Here is an 11390-nt window from a genome sequence, read left to right on the forward strand (position 1 = left end):
AAATCATATTTGAAATATATATATAATCTCTTTCTTATCTGTATCATTTTCAGAAACTCTAGGAAAAAAGTCAACATTCCTTTGGGTGTAATTGCTTTAGCGAGCAAAACTGTGATTTTTCCAGTAAATACATTTCAGCTGCCTGAGAGAATACTGCGGAGGAAAGTGCAAATAAATCACATTGATATCAGCTCATTCTCATCCTTCCCAAATCAAAAGCAGCATGTTGTAGAACATTTCAGTTTTCAAAAGAGAAAAAAAGAGTTTAATGGTAGAGTTGAGGCTCTAAGAAAATAATGCAATATTATACTTTAATTTAAGCAGTTTAGACCAAGTTTGCGCACTTTAAGCAGGTTAACTTAGAAATGTACATGTACAAAAAATATTTATTAATATTTATTCTTAAGAATAAATCTGTGCCAATCATTGGGTCACATGACTTGTCTACAGCCAATTACACGGTTCAAGACTGAATAAATGGAGTACAAGGTCATGTTTTTGGCTTCTCTTTACACGATTTTACATCATTCTGTGTCTCTATTTTCTCTAATACAATTATTGTGAAGAAGTGCAAATATAAAGAGAGTCTGTGGTTGGAAAGCACAGAACAGCCGAGGCATGCACAGAAAGATGTGAAGATACAGCTCAAACCACATGAAGCTGTTCTTCTGTTATTCATCAGAAGGAAATGTACAGTGTCCTAGTCCAACATGGATCTCGTCTTTGTCAAACCCCACTTTACCCGAGGTTTAAGTCATGTGGTAGTGTTGGGGGAAACCCTTCCAACTTGTCACTTAATACATCTGCATTAAAAAAAGGATGTGCAATATCTTGATATATGTTACACTTTTTTAAAGTAGCCATATAACAATTATTTATACAAAAATATTGTTATATACTATATATATATATTACTAAAGAATAAAACTGACTTTAGTTCCAGAACTTTACATTCTTTATGGAGGTTCTGTGATGGTTCTGTTCCCGAAGAGCTTTAGCCTTTTCTGTGCCTTTCTTCTTCCTCCTCTCCTTTCATTTTGCCTTTTATCTGTCAAGATAAAACCGTAAATCCGTATAAGAAAGTGAATCATCTTTAAGTTATAAAATCTAGGCAGTGAAAAATATATGTTCTTTATTATGGATGTAAAGCATAAAAAATTCAGTTTGATCACTTCAATATGTCTGTCACATCTATACCCAGAGAGATATTTTTATTACACCATAACTTGACCTTGAAATTCTGCTGTGATGTTTTTGTGTAATGATGCATTGCTTTTTTTTCTGTTTTGAACATTTTGAAGTCAAAGAAAAAGGCTTTTTTTTTTTTTTTTTTTTTTTTGTATAATTTGGTTGGACAGAAATAACACAGATTTTGTCCATTAAAATCAACTGAAATGGCTTTTTTTTTTCTTTTAAAGGAAATTAAGTATAAAATGGAAATTATTCATGATGACTATCCTCATCTTCAATTGGGAATGTGGATTAATCTAAATATTCTGTTTAAATAAATTGATTAATTTAGCTCTATTTTGAAATTTTTCTATTTTTCTATTTTAAAATGTCTAAAATAAAGTCTCGAAATATTAATTTGTCACTAGTTATGTGAAGTGTCTCAGAAAATACATTTTAATTGGGCAATTCCATCTCAAAAGGTTGTTTTTTCAAGTTTTTCAAAGTTCAAGTTTTCTGAATACCTTGGACAAAGAGTTTATTAAAAATCTGATATGATCACCAGTACACACACACACACACACACACACACGCACACACACACACGCACACACACACACACACTTAATTATGCTCTTTATAAAAGTAAAAGGAGCTGTTGACTTTCAGTGCCTTAGTTTTAATTCTACATGGGGAAAGCCAGTGTTTATTTTTTGCGTTAGTGGTCAATTTCTCGCTGTCATGCAATGGTCATGCAGCTTATAACCTGAGAATATTGTGTTATTGTTCATGTCTGGTTTGACTTTAAGATTCAAAATCAACAACAGAGGAGCTTCAGGGTGGCACATACTGTCATCCGAAGAACAGAGCCGAAGAAAAAAAGTTCTGGAGCAAAAGCTGAACAAACAGTGTGCAGGGGTGGGTGTTTGAGTATTTATTTAACATTTTTGTGTGCTAAAGCCAAATCATAATACATGTTTGTCTTTTTAAAAAATGACATAATAAGAGCATAATAAAACTGGAGTACACAGATATTATGGCTGGAGTTGTCCGTCTGGCAAGAATGCCACTTTCTCCATAATTGTCCTGTTTTATCCTCTTGGATCTCTCCAATCTTTTTTATCTGTTTTCACTCTCTGTCCTGCTTTTTACATGCTTTGATTAAAGCTTCCTAACTTCTTCGTTTTCTCAGATTACGCACACACAAAGCACTAAAAGACGATATTTACAGCCCTGCAGTCATCTGTTTTAGCCTTACCCTCTAATCCTAGAACCAACATAGATCTCCATGTTAAGATCAGAGGTTTGTGTGTTATGATTTGGGCAGGTAAGTTTGGGTCACGTGTAGGGTCCAAACAGAAAACACTGGAAAATCTTCAGCTGTGAGCCATTCTGAGATGTGCTGCCTGACTTTCATTAGCTCTCAGGGTTACATTTGAAGACAAGGAAACTAGAGAAGAAAGGCAATGATCTTGTGTTGATCTAGAGGACATCCTAGGACTAAATTAATTCATCAGGTTCTCATTGGTCACACCACATGTGAATCTTTGAGGTGTCAGCTTCAGAGACAAACCACAATGGTACTGATTGAGAACATCTGATGTGGATGGTAACAGTATATTTTGGTACTATTTTTGAGCTGTCTTTTCTGTCTGAATTCTTATCTGTCTGTGTGTGTGTGTGTGTGTGTGTGTGTGTTTGAAAGAAGTATTTTATACTCACCAAAGCTACATTTATCTGTTCAGAAATACGATAAAAATCTGTCATACTGTGAAGTACTGTATTATTACAATTTTAAAGAACTATTCTATGTGAATATATTTTAAAATGTAATTTATTCCTGTGACCAAAACTGAATTTTCAGCATCATTATGCCAGTCTTCAGTGTCACATGATTTTTTGGAAATCATTGAAATATGCAAAATAATTAATATATACAATTCATAAATATGACTCCTCTTTTCTTTTTCTTTTTTTTGATGAATAGAACATTTTGAACAACATTTGAAACAGAAATCTGTAACACTGTAATGTCTTTACTGCTGTTTTAAATAATTTAATGCATCCTTGCTGAATTAAGGTACTAATTTCTAAAAAATAAAAATGAAATAAATAAATACAAAATTATTATTATTATTATTATTTTTTTTAGTCCAGTTGAAACAGCTGCAATTAATTATTTTTTCCCTGCCATATAGAAAACAAGATGATTGCATTGCGTTGTTGGATACAACAGTGTACTTTATAGTGCATGAAAGCAGAAAATGTGCATACTGTGCACCCACTGCATCCCATATTCTCTCAAAAACAGTACTTAGTATACCATTCTAAAGCATTTTCTCACTTAAAAATGACAGCAATGGAAATTCTAATGATAGAAATGGCTGTCATGCAGTGTTTCCATCACACATGGTTGCCATTCAGGGTGACTGAAGGTGACAGAGAAAATATCATGCTTCGTTTTCTTAATGCCACCAGACATTTGATCTGCCAATGACAACAAACAAGAGATTTCAAGTAGAGCATCAAATGAAAACAAAACACAAATTCCCCAATTTTTTTTTTAATCTTTGTTTCATGTAATGTGAGAATTGTGTGAGCATCTACAAGAAAGATGATATAAAGAGGCTTAAAAATATGAATCACCTTTTGGACACCTCTTCTTAATCCTGCACTTTCTGCGCTCAGTCTGATGTGAACAGCCTGCGTCTGTTTCTTCAGGCGTGTTTCTGGACAGCTCACGGGTCCTGCTCTGCTGCCCCCATCTGACACCACAGCTCAGGCCGTTGTGCTGGCATGGGCTCCACTCACCCCAGAAAGCTACGCTACTGAACACACAGCCTTCTGGAGTACAAACAGATAAGTGAGATAAAGAGTCACAATTACCTTTTTTATTTTTTCTGTATAGAAAACAAAAAAACAATTGTAACCTCATAATTCTAAGTAATAAAGCATAATTGCAAAATATAAAAGTCTTGCAATTCTTGGATTCTGTCTTTTAAATTGTAAGATAAATAATCACAAATTCCTTTCTTTAACCTCTATCTATCTGCTTATTTATTTTTATCCCGTGGCAGAAACTGGCTTCCATAGATTTGAAACAGTGTGTATTGTATAAAGCACTAGATACAGTAAAGAAATGTGATTTAACTTGACTTAATCTTGACTTTATTTATTTTTTAATCAAAGCTCCTGTGTGAGGCAGCAAGTCAAGTTTGTGCACAACATGAAGTTAATGGCATGTAAATACCCTGGTAAATGCAACCAGAAATTTTCCTCAAGACTATATCTGCTGCTTTTCATTGCATTACATGAGAAAACATCTTGATATAATTGTTCCAAATAAAACAAGACTGATAGGTTTCTTTCAGTATGCTAATGAGAGTTTAATGGCATCTACCCATAAAGAAGGTCTGACAACGAGTAAAGCACTTACCAACACAGTCTGTGGACTGTGGAAATGTGCCCTCTGGACAGTTTTTGAAGCATTTGCCTTTGAAGAGCAGATGTCCTCCCTTGCACTTAGTGCAGAAGTCTTTGCTGAAGCACCTCTCACACTCTGGAGCTTTGCATTCTGGGAGAAATAATTATGAGGATTATTTCTAGTTATATACAGTATAAGGTGTGTGGAATTGTTCCAGGCTTTCTCAAGATATCAAGATCTAAAAATATTAAATAATAAGGACATATTTTGAAACACTATATTATTATTATTATTAAGAGTTACTTAGTAATATTAGCAAGAATGTTAAATAAAGTATTAATATGAAATAGATATGAAATAAACACACAATATAATAATAAAGAAATACAACATTTACAAGAGGTTTGGACATGTAGATGATGATTATTGTGTACTTGTTTAATATTAACTATTGTCTCGGATGGACTCACTCATGCAGCGGTTGAGATCTTTGCCTCGGAGGCCGAAGTGTCCGGAGGGGCAGGAATAAAGACAAGAGCCGTAGTGACTCATGCCATCTCTGTTCAGGAACAGGAAGAGGCGCTCAGAGCAGCGCAGGCAGCCGTTTTCCTTCGAACACTCCAGACAGCTGCTGCAGTCCTCTGAAAACATTTCAAATCATTATTACCAAACATTCGCAAGGGAGCGTGTCTAAGACTGCACACTGGGATTTAAGTGCAGTCACATTATCTGACACATTACACTTTCTACATTTGAGGGTTTTGAGATGACAAAGGCTATGAACCTGTATGTCATCACTTTGACTGCTTGAAAAGAACCTGGCTTTTTTCTGTCACCTAACTAAACTCAAGAAAGTATAGTGTGCATTTTAGCAATGCAGTACATATATACATTTTGATGTGTGCATTATCATGATTAATTGTGATAAATGATGCAATCAGACTTAAGAATTCCCCTGGGATTGAAGAAATTTTAGAGAGACTGATCTATTTTTCTTTTATTTTACCTTTATTTTTACAGGCAAGTCATTAAGAACAGGTTCTTATTTAAAATGGTGGCCTGACAAGTGGAATAACCAATTAGGGAAAGGGAAGTAGGGCTAAAATAATTACAGAACTTTAGAAATATATACAGGTTAGAAAATTACATGAATAGGTTTTAAAACATCAAACATCATCAATCTATGTTTTGCAGAGCATTCCAGTCGTGAGCGGCAGCAGATTGAAAAGATGCAAGACCTAACGCAGAGTTGGTTTTGGGAATGCTTAGTTGAAGATGAAGTGAGGACCGGGTGTTATATGTGACAGGCTTTGGCTGCAGCAGGTGACCTAAGCAAGGAGGTGAGTGGCCGAGAAGGGTCTTGTAAATGAAGGCGAACCAGTGAATTTTAAGCCGATTGTGAAGGTAGTGCCAGTTAACAGATGAATATAGAGCACAGTGGTGTGTATTGAAGGGTGCATTTGTGGGAAACCTGACTTGAGCAACCCACACAGAAGTCCTACAGATTTGAGCTCCAACCCTAATCAAAACATCTGAACCAGTAAAATCAAGGTGTTCAGGGCTACTTGATAATTACAGTCAGGTTGTAGCAGGGTTGGAACTGAAGTCTGTAGGACGGTTGCTCTCCAGTAGCAGGGTTGGAGATCCCTGCCCTAGAATATAGTCCTGATGGTGCCACACATGGCAGCCGAGGTGCTTCGCTCTCCAGTTCTTTTAGTTTGTTTTTCCTGTTTTTTGTTTTGCATACTCAATCAGTTTCACCAGGGATGAACTGATGAACATTCGGCAGAACATACCACAAAGTCTCCTACCGGTAAGGATTTCTCACACTCTGCTGCTCTGTGTTTCACGGAAACCTGGTTGAATGACGCCATTCCAGACAATGTGCTCCATCTGGCTGGCTTTCAGCTGTTTAGAGCAGATTGCGACGCAGAATCAACGGGGAAATCAGGTGGCGGCAAGACATGCTTTTACATCAATGAAAGGTGGTGTACAGATGTAACTGTGTTAAAGAAGATGCTGTCCTGATCTAGAAGAGCTCTTCATTAACTGTTCTATTCGCCGCGGGAGTTTCACTCTTTCATTCTCATGAGAGTCTGGTTTTGCCAAAACTCGCTTATCAGGTCACAGAGATGGAGCACCCAATAATTCTCAGGGATTTGAATAAAGCAAATATTTCCTGTGAACTGACAAAATACATGTCACATGCAACAGCTAGTGAGAATGGGAAATTGATGTCAAACCCAGGCCTCTCTCAGGACCTGAAGTGGGACAATCACACTGACTCTATCGTTAAAAAAGCCCAACAAAGGTTGTACTTCCTTTGCCTGCTGAGGAAAAGTTCAACCTGCCACGTGAGCTTCTGAAACCGTTTTATTCAGCCGTCATTGAGTCTGTCCTGTGCACTTCAGTAACTGTCTGGTTTGGTTTAGCTACAAAATCAGACATCAGAAGATTACAGAGAACGGTTCAGACTGCTGAAAGGATTATCGGTGCTCCCCTGCCCACCCTTCAAGAACTGTATACATCCCTTTTTGAACTTTTGCCATCTTGCCGGCGCTTCAGAGCCACAAATACCAGCACAGTCATGCACAAGAACAGTCTTTTCCCTCAGGCAATCTACGTCATGAACAGTTAAATGTTCCCCACTTTATGCAATAAAAAATGTGCAATAACATTATTTATTTGTTAGCACCTCGATCAGTACATCCCTGCATCTCACTCTATTCTATTCCATTTTATAATCTATAGCACAGCTGTTCATACAATTTACTTATATTTCAATATTTGTCTATTTATATTTACATATGTGTATTTATTTATTTATTCGGCCTGTGTGTTGTTGTCTCGGTGTACTGGAAGCTTATGTCACTAAAACAAATTCCTTGCATGCGCAAGCATACTTGGCAATAAAACTCTTTCTGATTCTGATTCTGATTAAGAATTCCTCCTGGTGGATGATATTTAGAAAGCAGAATGTCAGAGAGACTCATCTGACTTGAGCAGCCACCTAGCAATCACCCAGAACACCCTAGAAACCACGTAGCAACACCCAGCATTTGCATGGGTATGTATATTGCACGGTTAATCAGGTTTAGGCCCATGGAAAATCAAAATAACTTGTTATGTACAAATCTTAAAACTGGTGCATGCAAAATATATATTTCATTTAAACTTTGAAAATACACAATATATTACTAAATATGCATTTTGCTTATGGCTACTTTTTGTTTTGTTCCACCTTCTATACAACTATCAAGTCCACATTTAAAACCATTAGGGACAACAACAACTGAGGTCCATTGGATAAAGGTCAGGGCCTTTAAATAAAGTAACTGGTTCAATCCCTTCAAAAAAAGAGATATGAACCATCACCACTGTGCCCTTGATCAAAATATGTAACCCTGGACTACTCCATGATGAGCTGGTTGTTGTAATAATTCAGCTGTATAAAAGCATCTGCCAAATAACTGTTTACTCTCTCTCTCAGTCTTTTTCTTTTCACAAATGTGTTCTTAATATATAGAGTGCATGCATGTGTATATCTGACTAATTCCAAAGACTGGAGATTGAAGCCTCTTGTCTGTGTGTGTTGTGTCACTGGAGAGGGTCTGCAGGGGGGAGATGGGAGGAAACTGCCAGATGGTTCTTATCTTCATGTCCTTCATTAGGGAAATAAAGAGAGACACCACTGTCACCATGCAAATTTCTTTGCATATGTGGTTTTACTAGATGCTTTGTGACTATTCTAGAAAATCAGTGGTAAATAAACAGACTGATCTTGGCACAGCGCATCAAGATTTATTACCAAATGGTTTATGTCAGTCTCGTTCTGCGTAAAATATGCACATAGTATATGATACGCATGAATACATCATGGATAAGACATTACATGTGTTGACTTTACAACTGTTAATCTATATTAGATAGAAACAATATTATTTTTTTCTAATACAATTTTTCAGACTCAATGTAACACTACTCATTCTGGGAAAGTTATGCATGTAATGTTTCACACTTCACTGTTTCCGTCACTGAGTCAACATCTGTTTTAAAGCATATTTAATTTGTTATAAAATATAATAACAAACATATGACATTATATACAACTACTAGTACTTGATAAAGTGTCATTCCAAAATCACACACAAGCACAAGTTATATACAACTAATCCCCTGGATGAACCCTAAATGAACCTTTGGAGACAAAGTTTTCATGCAGGAAGAACTGAAGCCTCAATTGTTGTAAAAACAAAATGCCTAGGATACAGCAGCACTAAATTGCAACAAACACCACCAGTAACAGAAACTGTCCTGCTCCATCATTTCATCTTGCTGTATCGAATTATTTCCAGAGGGTGAAAAAATATGCACTATAACTCACTACTGCCTCTGTATCTATACAGTATCACTATACTCCTCAAATGGCATTTAGCCCCAAATACACATTGATTCAGATATTTAAAAAATCTAAATAAAAAACTCTTTGCAAGCTAAAATATAATGGTTGCCAAGTAATGTATAAGTCCTCACATTATTATAGAATTCAGCTAATAATCACACACCTCTACACTCTTTTTGTATATTCACATAAATAACAGCTTAATAAATGGCTTTGAGTCAGGCTCATCCAATCCGATTTGAGAGTTGGAACTATACATTGCATTTATGTAAACAAGCAGTATTTTGGTTTTGGTATATGTACTGAAAGTACCATGGTAGCACATAAAGAAATACTCGAAAGAATACCATGATACACTCTCAGAAAAAAAAAGATACAAAAGAGGTCACTGGGATGGTACCTTTGAAAAAAGTACACCTTTAGACCTTACTTACCTCTAAAGTGTACATAGTAGTAACTAAATGGCATATTTTAGTACCTTTTGAAAAAGTACCTCTCCAGTGATAACTTTAGTATCTTTTAGCTGAGTGTACATATCCATAAACTATAGTATTTGGTACTTTTCTTAATGTCAGGTATTCTGCAAAAAAAGAAAAATAATAATAACAAAAAAATAAAACATTATAATTAATAAGCAGACATGAAACACAAAAGATAAAAAAAAGAAAAAAAGTTCTTACCGCTTCGTTTTCTTGCAGCTAACGTCAAATTAAGTGTCTGACAAACAAGGGAGAGGAGAGCCAAAAGTTGCAAATGCATCTGGACAAGCAACAGGTTCCGTAACATCTGCCTGAAAGACTGCCTCAGAAAGAGAGACAGCCTCCTCTCTGTCTCATGGAAACTCGTGGTTAACAGCCTGATGCTCACCCTGCCCACATCACCTGATCTCCACAAACATCTGTCCAACCTTTCAGCTGTTGAGTAATTGTGCTCATTTCAGGATCTCATTTTGCGTGTATTCCACCTTTAATATCACATACCTGAGGCTAAACTCAAATCTTGACCTTTTTGTCAACCCACAATCCTTAGCCTAACTATTTCATCCCTCCATATTTAGATGGTTTAGAAGAGGTTTATTTTTCCAAAGACAGTGGAATACAGATTTTTTGGTTTGCTGTGGTTGTGGTGCCCTGGATCGTGCAGATCTCCTTCCTGTTCTCCGGAGCTCTGAGGACTGAGTTGTTTATTTTATTATATAAAGTTGAGGGTATCATTAAAGATCTGTGGGGGTGGAGGGGGGGGGGGGGTGAGTGTATATGTATGAAATACATCTTGTGCTTTCCATCTGCAGTTTTTCATGGGGCTGTCTTAACAAACAGCAACAGTTTTACAAAAATGCAGGAATTAGACTGAAAATTTAGCAGCTGTTAACAGACAAACCAGTTAAAACAGCTTTCATTGGGTATTTGGCTACTGTTGCTTCCAAATATTAGGAGGACGGCTGTTTAACATGTTTTAAAACAAGTGCATTTATTGAACAATTCTTGCTTTTTTACATCAAAATGTAAACATGATAAATTATTGATATGTAATGTACATTAAACATTAATGTACATGTATAGTACTTTGAAATATACTATAGTACTATATTCATGTACTATAATATATTTACTTTACAGAATACCATGGCACTATCATTGGTATACATAAAAAACAAACAAAAAACATGTTAGTACCATAGTACATTTTGATACATTTTTATAAGTGATTTCAAATGATAGCACTTACTAATCAAGTACCAAAAAGAACTGTGGTGTACTATGGTACCATGATGCTATTATATGAAAGAGATACTATAATACTAAAATTCATGTACCATGGTATTTTGTATGGTACTCCAATAGGTCCATTAAATAAAAGACAAAAAAAAAAAAAAAGTTTTTGTAAGCAATGTAAATTGTATGGTACATGAATATGGTAAACATTCAGTCCTGAGTTGTCACAGTAAAATTAATCAAACATATACCATGGTATATTTCAATATTATCTGATACTGCTACTGTACCATGGTATAGGTGTGACATTCATCAACTGAAATTACGTATCGTTCGAGATCAACCAAAACCTTGTGTCAAGCACGCAACCATATCACAAAAAATGTAAGGTTGTGAACTCTCAAATCGACTCTGTGTTTGATAACCAGGCTGAAAGTGCATGGAGGGGGGATAGACATCCCAGTAAATACACACCAGATGCGGTGGGTAAGATACTGGCCGTTCAGAGGCACGCCATGAGGCAGTGACACTACACATCTCCGTTGCGCTCTCTTCCAATCAGTGTAACTCCACTGGATTCAAAGCTCGCCGTCAGCCCTGGGTCTGTTGTGATGTCGGAGAACCCACTTCCCTGCTGGTTCTGGTTTGTTGGATTGTCTCTCTGGTTTCCTTTGAGGCT

The 11390-nt window shown here is 36.2% G+C and overlaps 1 protein-coding gene across 2 annotated transcripts; it reads right to left on the bottom strand.

Moving 5' to 3' along the window:
- Window positions 1-405: 405 nt before the first annotated feature.
- LOC113051089 (R-spondin-2) lies at window positions 406-9966 on the bottom strand. Of its 2 annotated transcripts, XM_026214701.1 has the most exons (6): window positions 9677-9966; window positions 5065-5235; window positions 4607-4744; window positions 3817-4014; window positions 952-1048; window positions 406-803 (listed from the first exon to the last, which is right to left on the bottom strand). In XM_026214701.1, exons 1-5 carry the CDS (start codon window positions 9780-9782, stop codon window positions 957-959), a joined length of 705 nt encoding a protein of 234 aa, XP_026070486.1. In that variant the 5' UTR covers window positions 9783-9966; the 3' UTR covers window positions 406-803; window positions 952-956. The 2 variants fall into 2 exon arrangements, with proteins under 2 accessions (XP_026070486.1, XP_026070485.1); XM_026214700.1 differs by having other exon boundaries at window positions 406-1048.
- Window positions 9967-11390: the final 1424 nt, after the last annotated feature.

The sequence above is a fragment of the Carassius auratus genome, chromosome 31, assembly GCF_003368295.1.
Source record: "Carassius auratus strain Wakin chromosome 31, ASM336829v1, whole genome shotgun sequence".
In the NCBI taxonomy this organism is placed as follows: domain Eukaryota; kingdom Metazoa; phylum Chordata; class Actinopteri; order Cypriniformes; family Cyprinidae; genus Carassius; species Carassius auratus.